This window comes from Colletotrichum karsti (assembly GCF_011947395.1).
Source record: "Colletotrichum karsti strain CkLH20 chromosome Unknown Scaffold34, whole genome shotgun sequence".
NCBI lineage: Eukaryota > Fungi > Ascomycota > Sordariomycetes > Glomerellales > Glomerellaceae > Colletotrichum > Colletotrichum karsti.
Genome location: NW_024065934.1, coordinates 564831 through 581144, shown reverse-complemented (window position 1 = coordinate 581144; position 16314 = coordinate 564831). Strand labels below are relative to the sequence as shown.

General features: G+C 49.1%; 7 protein-coding genes across 7 annotated transcripts; 4 read left to right on the top strand and 3 right to left on the bottom strand.

The window, feature by feature from the left end:
- Nucleotides 1-106: 106 nt before the first annotated feature.
- Nucleotides 107-2162, bottom strand: CkaCkLH20_09599 (uncharacterized protein; the record flags this gene model as incomplete). The annotated part of the gene is made up of 3 exons (XM_038892314.1): nucleotides 107-1401; nucleotides 1460-1620; nucleotides 1684-2162. The coding sequence occupies 3 exons, from the start codon at nucleotides 2160-2162 to the stop codon at nucleotides 107-109; spliced, it is 1935 nt and encodes a 644-aa protein (XP_038742550.1).
- Nucleotides 2163-2957: 795 nt separating this feature from the next.
- CkaCkLH20_09598 (uncharacterized protein) lies at nucleotides 2958-5106 on the top strand (the record flags this gene model as incomplete). Its single annotated transcript, XM_038892313.1, has 2 exons — nucleotides 2958-4766; nucleotides 4822-5106. 2 exons carry the CDS (start codon nucleotides 2958-2960, stop codon nucleotides 5104-5106), a joined length of 2094 nt encoding a protein of 697 aa, XP_038742549.1.
- Nucleotides 5107-5932: 826 nt separating this feature from the next.
- CkaCkLH20_09597 (tannase and feruloyl esterase) lies at nucleotides 5933-7489 on the top strand (the record flags this gene model as incomplete). Its single annotated transcript, XM_038892312.1, has 1 exon — nucleotides 5933-7489. One exon carries the CDS (start codon nucleotides 5933-5935, stop codon nucleotides 7487-7489), a length of 1557 nt encoding a protein of 518 aa, XP_038742548.1.
- A 151-nt stretch (nucleotides 7490-7640) lies between these two features.
- CkaCkLH20_09596 (lactose permease) lies at nucleotides 7641-9570 on the bottom strand (the record flags this gene model as incomplete). Its single annotated transcript, XM_038892311.1, has 5 exons — nucleotides 7641-8283; nucleotides 8335-8719; nucleotides 8774-9147; nucleotides 9257-9302; nucleotides 9360-9570. The coding sequence occupies 5 exons, from the start codon at nucleotides 9568-9570 to the stop codon at nucleotides 7641-7643; spliced, it is 1659 nt and encodes a 552-aa protein (XP_038742547.1).
- A 1238-nt stretch (nucleotides 9571-10808) lies between these two features.
- CkaCkLH20_09595 (uncharacterized protein) lies at nucleotides 10809-11328 on the bottom strand (the record flags this gene model as incomplete). Its single annotated transcript, XM_038892310.1, has 3 exons — nucleotides 10809-10973; nucleotides 11038-11100; nucleotides 11164-11328. 3 exons carry the CDS (start codon nucleotides 11326-11328, stop codon nucleotides 10809-10811), a joined length of 393 nt encoding a protein of 130 aa, XP_038742546.1.
- A 750-nt stretch (nucleotides 11329-12078) lies between these two features.
- CkaCkLH20_09594 (uncharacterized protein) lies at nucleotides 12079-12946 on the top strand (the record flags this gene model as incomplete). The annotated part of the gene is made up of 2 exons (XM_038892309.1): nucleotides 12079-12270; nucleotides 12320-12946. 2 exons carry the CDS (start codon nucleotides 12079-12081, stop codon nucleotides 12944-12946), a joined length of 819 nt encoding a protein of 272 aa, XP_038742545.1.
- A 1547-nt stretch (nucleotides 12947-14493) lies between these two features.
- Nucleotides 14494-14913, top strand: CkaCkLH20_09593 (uncharacterized protein; the record flags this gene model as incomplete). The annotated part of the gene is made up of 3 exons (XM_038892308.1): nucleotides 14494-14616; nucleotides 14704-14805; nucleotides 14857-14913. The coding sequence occupies 3 exons, from the start codon at nucleotides 14494-14496 to the stop codon at nucleotides 14911-14913; spliced, it is 282 nt and encodes a 93-aa protein (XP_038742544.1).
- Nucleotides 14914-16314: the final 1401 nt, after the last annotated feature.

Genomic DNA, 16314 nt, shown 5'->3' with positions numbered 1-16314 from the left:
TTTTGCGGACTGAAACTTTGCAAAGGTTACTCCCCCAATACGCCTGGCATAAGATGTGAGAGAGAATATCTATGATAGTTATGAATAAGGTCGCGCATCAGGCCTACTACGTAGTCTCCCTAACAAATCGTGGTCCGCTCTCATCGATCTGAAGCCGCAGTCTTAGTTCCTGCGCCATTGCCTTGAGCTCCGCGTCTCCCATATGCTGCCAGTCCTTCAGGTGCTCCCGACTATCCGGATCGAGCCTCAACAGCAGCGTGGCCAGGGGACTGGTTCGCCACGCCATGATATTTGCACGTCGAGTCTTGATCACGACGCCGATAAAAAGCGCCAGTCCAAGGACCCAGACGGCCACGGGCGCGGAGACGTATTGCCACTGGGCCGTGCATATTTGTTCGGCTTGTTTTGTGGTTCCGTTGAGAACCGAACGGCTGCCTTCATCCTCTATCTGCCATGCCCAGAGTCGGAAAGCGTTCGTTAGCCCTGCGGCGATCTTGTTCATACCGCACGGCACGCCCTCTTGCGACGTCTCATTTCCCTCACAGTAGAATGGCGACCAGGTATGGTTCAGTGTGTGCTCGTGGATAGAGGGAACCGCTGAACCGAGGGAGGAGATGCTGTATGCTGTAGCATCTGGCGAGCTCCACACATATCCGTTGAGGATCGTGTCGAAGTAGTTTCTCATACCGGCATATGTACTCGGCAAGATAGTAGGTTGCGAATACTTGTCTTTCTGCTGTTCACTGATGTGCTTGTTCTCACTCGGGTCTTTGAAGTCGACAGTAACGTAGCCGTCTTCGCGTGCCGTGTAGTTGTCAAACGTCTCAATGATATCCATCAGAGGAATGATGTCATCAGTAGCGGGGAGGTTCGGGTTGACTTCGGTTCCCTCCGTGAAGCGGGTGAGTGTGAGACTTTGCCTCTGAACACAGGGAATGATGGCGCATTCATGAGCAGAGACTGGAGAATCCTGCGTGATGATGAACGGCTTCGATGTGTTTGAGACAGAGTCACCGTGAGGGTACCCAATGATGGACTGGACGAAGGCTAGCGGCGCCGTGTAATTATGAACCAGGGGATGCATCGTGGTGTTCATCACCATAGTAGTCCTGTGTGGATTGGAATGCTGCCCGGCCAAGTCGGTGCTGTTGAAGGAAAGGCCGTTGGGCAAGGCCAAATTGCATCCACCGGTATCACTGAAGCCATCGCTGCTGGTGACCACTGGCGTGCAGGTTCGCTTCAACAGGTGACTGATGTCGGTGCAGCGACTGCAGGCCGCAAGTGTGTAGTAGTCTTCCCAGACGCACTCCCCCGTCTTGCACTTGTTCGCAGGAGTTGCCCACTCTGCGGACGTATCCTTCAAGGCCTGTTCAACGGAAAATCTGAGCGCGCTGTCGGTCCCTTCATCATCCTAGTTAGTGCCACGTCGAGATGATCAGATTGGGTAGAGGAAACACACCTGTGACGTTGATAGGTTCGTAAAAGTAACTGAACGTATAGGAGAGAAGGGCATTGTTGTCTGCTCGGTGATATTGGATCTCAACGACCAAAAGGTTCTGGACGAAAGGCCCGTAGGCTAAAGCCAACAATGAAGCCAACCCTCCCAGGACTGCCAAGTGCCTGAATGGACATCAGTCAGATGCTGGTAAGATAATCATGTTCAGTCATCTATAGTGCACTTACTTGAACCTAAGTTTCCAGATGAGTTGGGCGCTGCCAACCTTTCCCCGAGAGGCTGAATCGAACACCTCCAAGTCGGCCAGTTTGCGCCCTTGCTCCATGAACCAGAGGTACTTCAACTGCCCAAGACCCTTGGTGACAGGAATCATGGCGCATGTGGAGCCCAGAACTGAGAGGATGGAAAGCAGCGAGTTGATGGTCAGCCGGAAGGGCTTTGCTCTGCCAGGCGCATATGCTGTCCAATTTGGGACTTCATTGCCGTCAAAGTGGTAAACCACTATGCAGATTGCAATGATGGCAGCTCCTGACAGGAAGATACCCAGAATCTCCCAGGCGTAGTACCAGTTATCGAACAAAGAGGTAATTTTCTCGAGGGGAGAAGACTTTTTCTGGGGCTGTTCGTGCTCTTCCGTGGAGGGACTTGGAGTCGGCTCCTCAACGGGCCTTTCAGCGACAGGAAGCTCAACCTTCTCAGAAGCCATTTGGAAAGATTTGGCAATAGCCAGGAAGAGTGATGGGAAATTGAAAGGGAGATGACCTCAGCTTGGTGATGAGCCAGACACACCTGTTCGATTTGTATTATAGACTCAACTTACACGACTCGTCGATACCAGTGATAACCCATCTAAGAACAACGTAAGTACCGATAGAACGGCGCCTAATTGATAAGCTTTTGTCAAAGCCATTGTGCTCGGACAATGTCTAGCGCCGGCAGCTTTAGTCTCTTTATCACAAAGGGTCTCGATTCTTTCCCCTCACACTCGGACAATGAAAACGCGCCATTCAGCCGCACTCTAGCTCAGCATGAGCCAGCCACACCATGATAGCTTGCCTGTTCCACGTGCCGGCCCAAGCCCTGACTGGATTAAGATGTGCTGGCCTTACCAATAAGGGATGGAAAGGTCTGTGATTGGTAGTTGCGAAGACAATCCAAGTCGACCGGTAGCAAGCTATTGTTAGTTGGAACCAATGTTTGAAGAGCTGGTCTAAGCGAGGAAGAACATAGACGCCATCGGCTACTCGAATGTGCACATCTGTCGATGACCACCTGCAACACGGAGTCCGCGAGAACATCGACCGGGCCAGCCATTGTGATAGCTCCATGTTAGTTTGCCACGGAAATCTGGACATTCTCGTGGTAGTCTCGGTAAATGTCCTTTCGGGTGAGTTGGCGTTGTCCGAGTCGCCTGGTTATCTCTTCATATTGAAGCTATGTTCTCCTCGGTCCCCCGTCGGCCATGCCGCGCAGTACTCTCGAAATCATCTTTTGACTAAACATGGCACGCAATAGCATGACAATCGACATCGAAAAGGTGGCAGCACCTTCCCCGACTGACCACCGGGTGAGGGTGGCAACCATCCCTGCCCCTTCAACAAGATCTTCTATCGATAACACTCGACCTGGTGCCGTGCAGAGCAGCAAGTTCAGCATCAATGAGACAGAGATGCTGGGCTTGGATGGAAACGCTGGAACTCGCGAGAGTCTCGGTTGCATGTACGAGAGAATATGGAGCTTCAAGGCTCTCCTCCGTTGGGCGCGTCACTTCATCCCGGTAGCCGCTCTGCTGGGCATCCCTGTTGCACTACTAGCTACCGTCTACGAAGATCGGCGTGCTGCCGGTATCAGACTGTTGGGTCTTTTCGTTTGGCTGGAAGTCGTTTGGGGAAGCCTGTGGCTTTCGAAGCTCATCGCGATGCTCATGCCGACGGCATACGTTTTCGTCTGTGGTATTGTCAACTCCGGCACACGAAAGTACCATCCTGTTGTTCGAGGCATCGAGACTTCCATCTCCCTTGTTTTCTGGACCATCATAGCATATGCTACAGTTGTTCCTGTCTGCATGGCGTTTGATGCTGGTTTAGCCGTCCCCAACTGGGTGTACATCTTGCAGAAGGTCGCCCTGGCTTCCATCGCCGTCGCTGCCATGGTTCTGGTTCAACGCTTTATCATTCAGCTTATCAATATCACCTACTCGGCTACGCAGTTCACAACACGCATCAAGGAATCCAAACGCCAAATCGCCATGCTCGACACGCTTTACATATCTTCAACACGCATGTATCCTCCTTTCTGCGACCGTTTTGCCCAGGAAGATTATACCATTATCACTGGGGAGATCGAGCAGAAAGACAGTTCGCCAAGCAAGCTGCTAGCCAATATGCGAATGGCTGGCCGCGAAGTAGCCCAGGCATTTGGACAGATGACGGCCGACATCTCTGGAAACGATTCCCTCTTCAATACCCAGGCAGCCCACACGATCGTCACAGAGGCACTGGAAGCCACAACGTCATCGGAAGCTCTAGGCCGACGCATCTGGAAGTCATTTGCCTCCGAGAAAGAAGATGCTCTCACGCAAAAGGATTTGGAGAAGGCCTTCTCGGCGGATCAACTTCGTGACGTCGAGGAGCTCTTCGCTTTGCTAGACGTGGACCAAAATGGGGACGTTAGCTTGGAAGAGATGATATCGACAGTCGTCCGCATCGGCCAAGAACGTATTGCCATTTGGAAAAGTACTCACGACATCAAGTCAGCGGTGCGAGTTCTCGATCGCTTCCTTCAAGTTTTCATTCTCGTTGGCACAGCTCTCATTTATGCCGCCTTCTTCAGCAACTCTTTCTCCACATACCTCGCCACCATCGGCACACAGCTTGCGGCCGTCTCCTTCGCCATATCTGGAACGGTGCAGGAGTTCTTGGGTTCATGCATCTTTATCTTCGTGAAACACCCTTTCGACGTTGGCGACCGTGTCATGATTGACAGCCACGAGATGACCGTTGAAAAGATTTCCTTGCTGTACTCTGTATTCCGCAAGGTCAACTCCAACAAAACGACCCAAGTGCCCAACATCAACTTGAACAGCATGTGGGTAGACAACGTCTCACGAAGCGGGGCTATGCGAGAGCGCATCACCATTCAGATCGCGGCCGACACAAGCTTCGACGACATCGAGAGACTGAGAAGGAAAATTCGTGACGAGGTCAGAGCACCCGAGAACCGTCGCGACTTCCGGGAGGATGTTGATGTCGAGCTTATGTCCATTGGTGACATGAGCAAGCTTGAGATTTACGTTGAGGCCGAGCACAAGGTACGTCTGAGCCTTACAACTCTTCTGACTGGATACTTGCTAACATCAGCACAAGTCCAACTGGAACAACGAGCACATTCGCCGTCTACGCCGCAACAAACTGATGACGACCGTGGTCTCTTCGTTGCGCGCGGCTGCCATTCACGGGCCTGGCGGAGGTGCCGCAACCCTTGGCGATCTGTCTAGACCGACATATCAGGTAGTCGTGAGCGAAGAGACAGCTGCAGCGGCGGCACAAAAGTTCAAAGAAGACCAGAACGTGTCAAAACGCTTGTCGGTGGTGTCTTCTGCGGTAGACGATGGCCCAGGGTCTTTCTTAGGGGCCATAAGACGGAAATAACCAAGAAGAACAGACGGTCTGCATAATATTACTACTCAAACAGAAGAATAAATAATACGAATTTTTGTTTTGGAGGATACTTCTTAATTGAACCGAGTTGAGTATCTCGTCATTACGGGCAAAACCACCAGAAGACTGGTAGGTTGCTGGGGGGTCAGTTACCCACAAGACCTCGAACGCATTACTGTTGAGCGGCCTGTTGGTCTGGATCGACACGCTCCCAGCTGAATGGATACCATCGCTTGTAAGTCACGCTGATTCTCAATTGTACAGTCCACATCTGCAGGCAGTTTCATTACCAATCCAAAACCCCACCGCTCTCGGACCTCGGGCCGATAATCAAACAACAAGAGTGAATGGAGGCATCGTCAAAACTTCATGTTGCACCTCGTCATTTCTCACCAGTGGACCTACCCCGCGTACGACCTGACAATCTGGCAGAAGCGACAGAAGCCCCTCTGAAATAACGACGCTCCCCGCACACTTACCCCAGACTCCTCTATCCCTTGTCCGGCAGGTGATCGACTGGGTAGCATCGACACCGCCAGAATTCACTCACGTATCTTTGTGAAGGCAGCTTCCGGCAGTGCAATCTGCGACTAAGGGACCAACCAGCTCTTAATCCGCCTGCGGGGATTCTGTTACCAAGTACTAGGTCATAAGCAATATTGCGGATTCCATCACAGGTTGCGGATAAGCGCGGTAGAAGATCACGGTAATTGAGTACGGAGACCAGTCAACTCGAATCAATACAAATACGTTGACATTCGGTACTGTCAAAATGTTGCTCGAACGCGCAAGGGCTTTGTTTGTGCAACCAGCAGTCATGAGAGTTTCTCATCCATTAGCTCTGCAAGGCTTCTCCTCTTTTGGAGCTGTCCACGGCTTGACTGCCGAAGACTGCAGCTCCTTGGCAAGCCGTCTAAACCTCCCAGACTCGACAATTCACGAAACAACCTTCATATCAGCTGGAACGAATATCTCGCTTCCGGACAATCACCCATCTTGCGCCATTCCCTACCAAGTTTCTGATGTCAACATCTGTCGCGTCGTGTTTCTTACAACCACCGGGCCAACAAGCAATATTTCCCTCGAAGCTTGGCTGCCTCTCGAGTGGAGCGGGCGTTTCTTGGGCACAGGAAATGGCGGTATGAACGGTTGCATCAAATACGGGGACCTGAACTACGGCGCAACGCACCAATTCGCGACTATCGGCACCAATAACGGCCACGACGGTATCTCCGGCGCCCCGTTCCTGAACAACCCCGGCGTCATCGAGGACTATGTATACCGCGCTGTCCATCTTGAAGCCGAGCTCGGTAAAGCTATTGCCGAAGAATTCTACGGCAAGAAGCATACCAAATCTTACTACTTGGGCTGTTCCACCGGTGGAAGGCAGGGCTTCAAAGAAGCCCAGACGTTCCCCGAGGACTTTGACGGAATCGTCGCTGGGGCGCCAGCCTTTGATCTCATTTCACTCATGTACTGGACCGGCCAACTATTCATCAAGACTGGATCGAATGAGACTTCAAGGTTCCTCACGCCGGCTCAATGGGAGCTGGTCAACGCGGATATCCTAAAGCAATGCGACGGCTTGGATGGTCTTGAAGATGGTATTCTCGAGGATCCTAGCCTTTGTCAATACCGGCCAGAGGGACTCATCTGCTCCGAGGGACAAACAGACTGCTTGACCGGGGAACAAGCAGCGACGGTTCGAGCCATCTTCTCCCCAGTTTACGGTCTGGATGGGCAGTTCATCTACCCAAGGCTTCAGCCAGGCTCAAATGCCACCGAAAGACTCCTCAACGGACAACCTCATCAGTACCCCAGTGATTGGTGGCGATATGTCGTTTACAACGATACTGAATGGGACCCTGCGACTCTCGGCCCTCAAGACTATGCCGTTGCTTCGAAACAAAACCCGTGGAATGTGGCAACTTGGGAAGGTGACTTGTCGGCAGCAAAGGAGCGTGGAGTTAAGATCCTGCACTATCACGGTCTACAGGACAACGCGATCAGCAGTGATAACTCTGAGCGGTACTACGACTATGTCTCACGCACGATGAGCCTTTCGTCAACAGAGCTCGACGAATTCTATCGGTATTTCCGCATCTCTGGCATGGCTCATTGCCGGGGTGGAACCGGTGCCAGTATGATCGGTGGCAACCCCGAAAGCTTTGCGTCTTACCACTCGGACGCCAATGTTCTGGCTGCAATTGTTCGATGGGTTGAGGAAGGAGTTGCACCTGACTACATACTCGGTAGCCGACTGACAGCATCCGGGGAGGTTGACTTGCAGAGGAAGCATTGCAAATACCCAGCTCGTAATGTCTTCACAGGCAAGGGAGACCCGGCCAACGCCGACAGCTGGCAATGTGTATGATTGTAGAGCATGAGACGCCTCAAGGCCAATGAAGACTTTCTCGATAATCTGATTAGCTGTATAAACCTCATGTTGAAAACACCTTTCATGCTATCATGATGGCCATTGAAATCGTAGGTACAGATGTGTTGATGCGACTTCAAATCCCAGTTCAGACCTCATCCTTGACCTTGACACCACTGTCGTCCACAATAACCCGAGTCTTCATCAAACTTCTCTTCACCGGGTGAGGATCGTTGAAAATCTCCTCGATCTCTTCCAGGGTCCGCTCCTTCGTCTCCACGCAAGCCATATACATCAGAACCAGATGGACAAAGTGAAGAACTAGGAAGATGGTGTAGGTCTTCCAGCCGATATGCTTCAGGGATACAGACGTTCCATAGGTGTTGATAAAGGAGGCGACTCCTGAAATGAACCCCTTCGCTCCCATGCCCTTGGCACGAATCTCATTGTTGAGGATTTCGGAAGGGTAAAGGGCTTGCAGAGGGGTCCAGCAGAAGGACCAAAAAATGCCGTACAGAAAGATCATGGCAATAAACGAATAGGCCTGCGATGTGGGGATCGTTCCGTCTGCGCTGTTCTCCGCCCTGGCTGCGAGCACATTGATCGGGATATAAACGAGGCCGGTAAGGAAAGTACCCCAAAGGAACAGAGGACGGCGACCAACTTTGTCAACAAAGAAAGAGCCACAAAGGCCACCGATGAACGAAGTCACGGTATTGAGACCATTGAGAAGCAGTTGACGACGAGAGTCGGTGATACCAATGCCTCTGACCATGGCGGGAAGGTAGTACCTGGAACGTTTATTAGCCATAGGTTTTGTGTCACATCCCGGTAAAGCTTACGAAATAACGGCTCCTCCGATGAACTGGGCAAACACAGCGACGAGCATGACGAGCCACATGCGATATCTGTTTGGTCGATTGTTGATGAGGATCTTGTAGTTCCAGTTGTGGTTGTTCAACTCCTGTTCCGCTTCCAGAGACTCTTGGATTTCGTCAATCTCGAGCTTCACAAGAGCGGAGTTCGGGTTTCTGTTGCCGTGGTACGTTATCAGAATCTCTGTGGCTCTCTCAGTCTTTCCTTGAGACCAAAGCCACCGTGGGCTCTCGGGTAAAAACCAAGCCATTGAAACTACAATAGCAGCAGGTGTAAGTTGAACAATGTAGGGGATGCGCCAAGACCAGTCGTTCGGAATGAAGTTGGTGCCGTAGCAGGTCCATGCAGCGACTGAGCATCTGTTAGTTTGAAATCTACTGGCTTTTAGTTAGTATGAACACTTACTGTTCGCGCCGATATACCAACCTAGAACGTTGTAGAGGCCGCCCGCCAGACCTCTCCAGGTTGGGTAGGCGATCTCAACGAGGAAAACGGGTGCTGAAGTGGCGCACATGGGTGTTCCAACACCCACGATGAAACGCCCAATGAAGAACTGAGGTAGCTTGAAGCTACTGGCTTGAAGAACGGAGCCGAGAATGATCGCATTCGCACCAGAAAACATGCAGGCTCGGCGCCCCCATCGGTCCATGATGTAACCGCAGGCTAAGCTGCCGACGATGTTTCCAACGGTATAGATGGAGAAAACAGCACCGTTGAGCTCACCAGTCAGGCCGATCTTGAAACGGTCCTGGAACGGATCCATGGCATCTATGTGGTTGCTGTATTAGCAAAATTTGCCGTGATAAATCATGGCTGGGAACGGAGAAACTTGCTGAACCAGATGTTAATTAATCTGGAAATGTGGTGGGATGGGCATGTTAAACTCACCTGATTGCGCTCATGACGGAACCGTCATACCCGTTCATCACGCCATCTGTAACCAAGTTGTCAGTTCATGTGATCCCGAAGGCCTTCTGAATTTGAGACTTACTGAGAACACACAAAGCCATCATAGCATACAGAGTCATCTGTGTGGCCGACCTGTAGTCGGGCTTGTCTTTGGCGATAGCATCTGCGAGAGCAACCGACTGCACGTTGACTTGCTTCACATGGCGATTGGTAAGACTATCCCCCTTTTCTCCGTCCATCGCGGACGTGGTCGCCTCGATGCGATGCTCGGCAGCTGAAGTTTGCTTCTCCATGGCGAGTGCAGTTTCACAGACCTGTCGATGTTCGAAGCACTGCAGCCGACATGATACGATGTCCTTCCCCGCAATCTTTATATGCTCTGCCGACAAAAGGTCCCATCCAACGCCGAGACGGTCTCACGGAACTTCGTCCAATGAATCCACCATATTGGGAAAGGATGCAGCCAACGGAAATCACTTCGAGAGGCGCCTAGACTCAACCCCTAGTCAACCCCACACCCCGCATGCACCTCATCGCGTGGTCGGAAGACGAGTAAATAAGACCAACCACTTCGATTACAAGGACTAGATGCGTGCCAAGGCGGAAATGTGAATTTCCGATGGCAGTCTGGATCTCATCAGTCATGTCGGTTGATGGTAAGATTATGCATCTGATCCTTTGAGGATGGACGGCAATAGGAAACACGGCAAGAGAACCGAAACACCTGACGATGATTGGTCGAAGTTTGATCGCGTGCGTTGACATGCCGAAGTTCTTCCTTTCGAATTACCTAGTCAAATTTCTCTCACTCAAGAGAAACGTCTCAACAGCTAGATGGACAGGTAATCAGCAAGCAGTAGAAGGTTGTTAGACTTCTCCAGACGTTTTGTGAGACATTGGTTCATGTACAGAATCCCCTCAAGTTCTGTCTTCAAAGACTATCGAATGGCAAGACTTGTAGGTTCCCAGCTTCAAATGTTGGTTGTCCTCTGTGGAACTAGCTTCGTGTTGACAACCGCGCAATTAAGTCGGTGCGGGTATGGTCAACCCACAATCAAGAACAATCTACACCACTGAAGATACTCCAATATTCAAACTTCATCATGCAACTGGACATTGCGTCTTAGCTATCTTACTCCGACAATGTCATCGACTCCAACTCGCGAGAGTTGGGGCCATACCCCAAAGAGTGGATTCCATAACGGACGGCGTTGCCTCTTTGGGATCTCCGCTTCGGACGCTTTTTGTTCACCAGAAGCATAACTGCATACGAGCGTCAACGACGTGATTATGGCCAGCATTAACGAAATCTGCAGGATTTGACCCTAAAACATCATTTCAAAACCCATGTGAGCGGTTCCCCCCCTTATGTGGAATTTCGACCACGAGATGCTGCCCAAGTTCTAGTGTCACTGGATAGATAATCTTCATGTGGAACAATGACAGGTGTTTGATATGTTTTTTCTAGCGGCTTCTAGTCTAAAGGGGAGGTACAATCGCTTAGAGTGACCTGCAAGGATTGACCAGCGTGCTACAAATGCGCGGATGCCTCGATCTCAACATCGGTGCCAAACGGGAGTTGCTTGACAGCAACACAAGTCCTGATCGGGCGCACGCCCTGCGTAAAGAACTTCTCATATGCCTCATTGAGGATACTAAAATTTTCCATGTCCGTAAGGAACACATTGAGTTTAACCTGAAGAGCACATCAAAGCGTTAGCGATAGGAATTGGCATGCTGCTACCTGTCTCAATACTTACAGCGTTGTGGAGGCTTGTGCCTGCAGCTTCAAGAATGTTTGAAATGTTTTTCAGAATTTGAGTCTGCCTATTGTCAGAAAGTCTGAATTTGAACAGGTTTATCGTCAAAAGCCTCCAGTAACTTACAGTACGGTCCGCCACAGTGCCCTCAACGAACTTTCCTGTGGAAGGATCAATGCCCAGGCTTCCGGATACATAGACCATATCTCCAACCTTCACACCCTGTGAATAAAACGGCAATGGGGCCGGGGCACCGTCGGTAATGACCTCGACTTTCTTGAGGGCTGGCATGACTATCTCGGATATCTGGCGAAGTGTCGGTGGTATATTGGACTTGGACTGAAGACAACAGATATCGGTGAAGAGTTGGTATTTATAACTCCTAGACTCAAGGATACCGAGCATATGATACCGAAGGGCACGTAAGAGATCCTTCTTTTGGGGGCATCTTCGCGGCTCCAACGACTTGGAGACTCGGCGACCCAGCTTTGAGAAACTCGGGGCGCATGTCACTTCAACGGCGTCTCGACTTGACTAAGTCTGGCCCATCTTGTAACATATGGCCATCATATTGTAGATGGAGTTTGGAAAATTGGAGTTTTGATAGGACACTTGGAATTCTTGGAGTAGTTCGCAAGTCCCAAGCAACGAGCGGTATTTCCTAAAGAGGAGCCCCGCCTTCCAAATCTCCATGCGAGGTTGGAGAACAACCAACAACAGACGGAATGTCGGCATTGCAGCTGCGCTAAACATTTTTAGGCAACATAATTTGGATGTATTTCTACTTGTGTCGCTAGTTTCGTCTCCAAATCTCGACTAAATTCGTTGTCAAAGGGCAAAACTCGCCTTCGAGCCCCGTTGGAGGCGATGAAGGCGGGAAGAAACTTAGACGCGTTGAATCGTCTCTTTCTTACTGACCCCATGCGTAATTATTTAACCATAAACAAAAGCCACTAAACCTTGCAGTTTGATTGAACCCTCGGCGCCGGTCTTGAAAGGTCACAAATTCCAGCAATTTCTTTACCTCAAATCTGCCAGACTATGGCCATTCCACAACGTCCTAGACCTGATCTCGAGGAACTCAGGCAATTCTACGTGGGCAAAGATGTCAGAACAGTGCCTAAACCGGCAGTTGTGCTGGACTCTGCCAAGATACGAAGGCACTGTCAGTCAATGCTAGATGCTGTCAAGGCCTTGGGCGTGGACTTCAGAGCCCATGTGAAAACGCATAAGGTCAATGTCTCCTCGTCTGGCACCACCCCAAAGCTAACACAAGAAACAGACTGAGCAGATTGCCCGTCTGCAGGTCGGAGACAAAACGCAAGATGCCAACTTTATTGTCTCAACTGTGTCAGAGATTGAGCATCTTCTTCCTACATTGAAGGCACTCCAGCAAGACAGCCGCCATACCAATGTTTTGTACGGGGTACCTCTATTGAGCTCTCAGGTTTCCCGTCTCGCAAATCTCAACAGGGAACTTGGCCCCGGTAGCATCTCTGTCATGATTGATCATCCTTCGCACATCGAGTCTCTTATGCGACTTTACCAATTGAGTAAACTTCCTGTGGGCGTCTTCCTCAAAATCGATACCGGCTATCATCGTGCAGGTCTTCCTGTATCCTTCCTCGACAAGGACGGCCTGCTAGACAAACTTAACCAACTAGAAGACGAGAACAAAGCAAGACTGGTGGGAATTTATTCCCACAGCAGTTTGAGTTACCAAGATTCGAGTGCTGACCAGGCAATGAACAACTTGGCTGCCGAAATTGAAGGCTGCATTGAAGCTTTCAACGCGCACGAGAAGCTTCATTTCAGCAGAAGAGAGATGGTTATCAGTGTTGGCGCATCTCCGCAGGTTACTTCGGTCGAAAACCTGACCACTGGTTTCTACTCACCAAGTAGTAACTAACCGCCTACGAGCAGCAATCCAGAAGGTCCGGGAAGGCCTGAAATCGGGTTTCAGAACAACCCTAGAATTGCATGCCGGTGTCTACGCGGTTCTTGACATGCAACAAATGTCTACTCGGTCGCGGCAGGCACTGGGGAGCTTCGTGGACGAGGTCGCCATTTCAGTGGTTGCCGAAGTGTGCAGCGTCTACAACCACGGTGAGCGGCAGAAGTCGGAAGCTCTGGTGGCCGTGGGCACACTAGGCTTAGGAAGAGAGTCTTGCCCGTCCTACAGCGGCTGGGGCATCACGGCACCTTATCCATACGCAGGGCTCGATCGCGGAAGGAGCCTTGTTGTGGATAGAATCAGCCAAGAGCATTCTGTCATATCCTGGGCAGATGGTCCTAGACACGAGCGAGAGACAGCCGCTATCCCCCTGGAAGTTGGCCAGACCGTTAGGATCTACCCAAACCACGCTTGTGTGACGGGGGCACTTTATGGCTGGTATTTGGTAGTTGATTCAGATAGACCTGATCCAAATGGTATTGTGGATGTCTGGATTCGGGGGTCTGGATGGTAAATGTTATGGACATAGATGTTTGGTAAAGTCTTCGATATGGCCAGAAATACCCTGACTAAAAGTTGGCTGTTCTTGTATCGAATAATAGGTCACTGCTGTGACACGGCCATTTTCCCATCTTGACCGCAAATTTGCACTTGGTTAAGTCGAGGTCTTCTCTAGGTTCCATCCATACGTGTTAAGGGTCCAGGGTACTCGCCGTATTGATACTTACTCGGATGGATCGGTCACGCATTGGCAGTGGCCGTTCTTGCCCCATCAGTTGAGACTAGCATCAGACGAACCGGTATATCACTGCATGGCATGAATATTGGCATCTACCTAAGTCTGTAGTAAACGAAGGAAGAAAGATGAGCCTGGTATTGTAGTTTCGCTTTCGCAAACCTTAATTGACGATCCGAGGCAGAGGCGGAGCGGATCTCGGCAATCATTTGAGTCAGATCGGAGATCTTCCGGTAGGTGATCCCAGCAGGAGTAACTCTGCCATGCACGCAAGGCTACCAGGAAGGGCCGTGCTGTCTCTGTAAATGATACAATCCATCTTGATCCCCCTGAACGCAACGAGGTGCTTGGAATCACTGAGTACGTTGTTGAAGCACGATTAAAAGCCAAGACTCGGCAGAGATTACCGAGAACTTGGGCAAACTAAGCTCAGTGAGTGAGGCAACTTCTTGGCTTTTTATCTGAAAAAATGAAAACCTGATGAATACGTCCTCAAAGGGACTGGTGAATGTCTCAATTAAACAACAAATTCTGCCTGGGAAGCACACGCGCATATCTTGTGAGTGTGAATGCGTTGGTTTACTCTACCAAGACAAAACTTGACTCGAGAAGAGTATTATCAGGAACATAAATAGTCGCCAATTCCATCTGTTGGTTCATCTTTTGTTCTACATCACTCTCATCCATCTTACAACTCTCATTCATCGATATCAGTCTCTACCAGTTTCCAGTTCGATACTTCGAAATTTTCATTCACGATTACAAAATGCAGTTCTCTGTCCTCCTCGTTGGCTTTGTTTCAGCACTATCCGTTGGTACAGCCACCGCGGCTAAGCTCGACATGAGGCTTACCGCCCCCAAAGAGCAGAAGCGCAGTGTCATTGATTCGGTACGTCGTCTTCACATCAAGTATGCGCTATAAAAGTAACACGCAAATCAGTGCAAAATTGCAAATGACTGTTGTCTTTCGACAAAGGGCGCTTGCCAGCGCCAATCCAACGGAATTATCGAGAGCTGGCTTCAATGCAACGTAGGCTTCGACATGTGCCCTGACTATGGCGTCTCGTGGACCGATTGTGTAAGTTACTAAGCATTTGCATACTCCGTGAAGTATCTAACCGCGTCTTAGGCCGCTGATTGCTGCTCGGTCTCTACTAAGAAGGGTCGCGGATGCCCCGGCAAATAGATTCGCGCGGAGTTGGAATGGGGTCCTTTGTTATGCACGGCTTCAATCTTGTGGGCGTCTGGTGTGGACAGTTGGATTTTGTATGTTCTTTCAAATGACAATACGTGAATCTCTTGATGTTTGATATATATATTAGCACTTAGATCGGTGACGACTTTCTGTCTAGAGATCCCATGGAGTCTAGTTGCTTGACCTGTGGTGTGAGGTAGATACCCAAGACACCTAGTCTTTAGGTGGTAGACTCACTGAACTCATACGCAGCTGATAGGCTATTTTGTATCCTAAGTAGCTGTATATCTAGTCCAAAGGTCCGTAAGAACCGGCAATGTCATCTTTCAACCATTCTAGTCTTTTGAGGGCTGATGTGGTAATTGATACCCAAGATCTCGTGTTGCCCAAATGCATTAACACAAAGTTTTAACGACGTGTTACGACCCATTAGGCATAACCAACGAAGGACGCCCCACTAGGATACTGGGCGGTTATGACAACACATTTGTATGCAGGATCACGGGAACACGCAAGGATCCCTCAGGAACGGAAGAACTATGGTACAGGTCACGTGACGATAAGATAAAAGATTAGATCCGTATGATCAAGATACGGCATCCGTATTCCAGAAAGACGGAAGCCGTATGCCAAGGATACGGGAGCCGTACAGGGCATGTACGGCACCCAGCAATAGGACTACCCAGGACCTGTATATAGGATGGACTCGAGCCCGCTCGAGGACAAACTTCCATAGCTCTTCAGCAATCAACCTTGTGATTCTCACCTGAGACTTTCAGCTATACCTAAGTGACGATTACTCTATGACTCTTGTTGAGGACTTGACTGATCACTAAGCCCTTTGAAGACCTACGATTACTCGACTAGACCTACGGAACGACAAATGACTGTTACTATTGTTATTGCCTAACTTACTATTAATATAAACCCCACTGTCAGTTAGCTGGCCGTAACACTTTCCTATATTAGCGCTATTATTTAATAATAAGGATTAATTTAAGCCTAATTATATTTAATATATTTAAAGTAGAAACTATTAATCTTATATCTAATACGTTTAGATCCTAACTAATACCTCTATATATTATTTTATTATTATTAAGGTATTAAATAAATTAAGCTTAAAGTTATTATATAGTTTATTATATTATAATATATAAAGTATTATTAATAGCTTTTTCTCTATTTTAATTACTATTTAAGCTATATATTAATTTTAATATTTTTATAATATTATATAAATAATATAATATTTTTAAATTACTTATTTTTTTAATAAAATAATATCTATTATAATATTTTTAATATAATATATCTTTAGATACTTTTTAATATACTTTAAATAAAAAAGATAATTATTCTTAATAGTATTTAGGGGTTAAAGCTAATAGT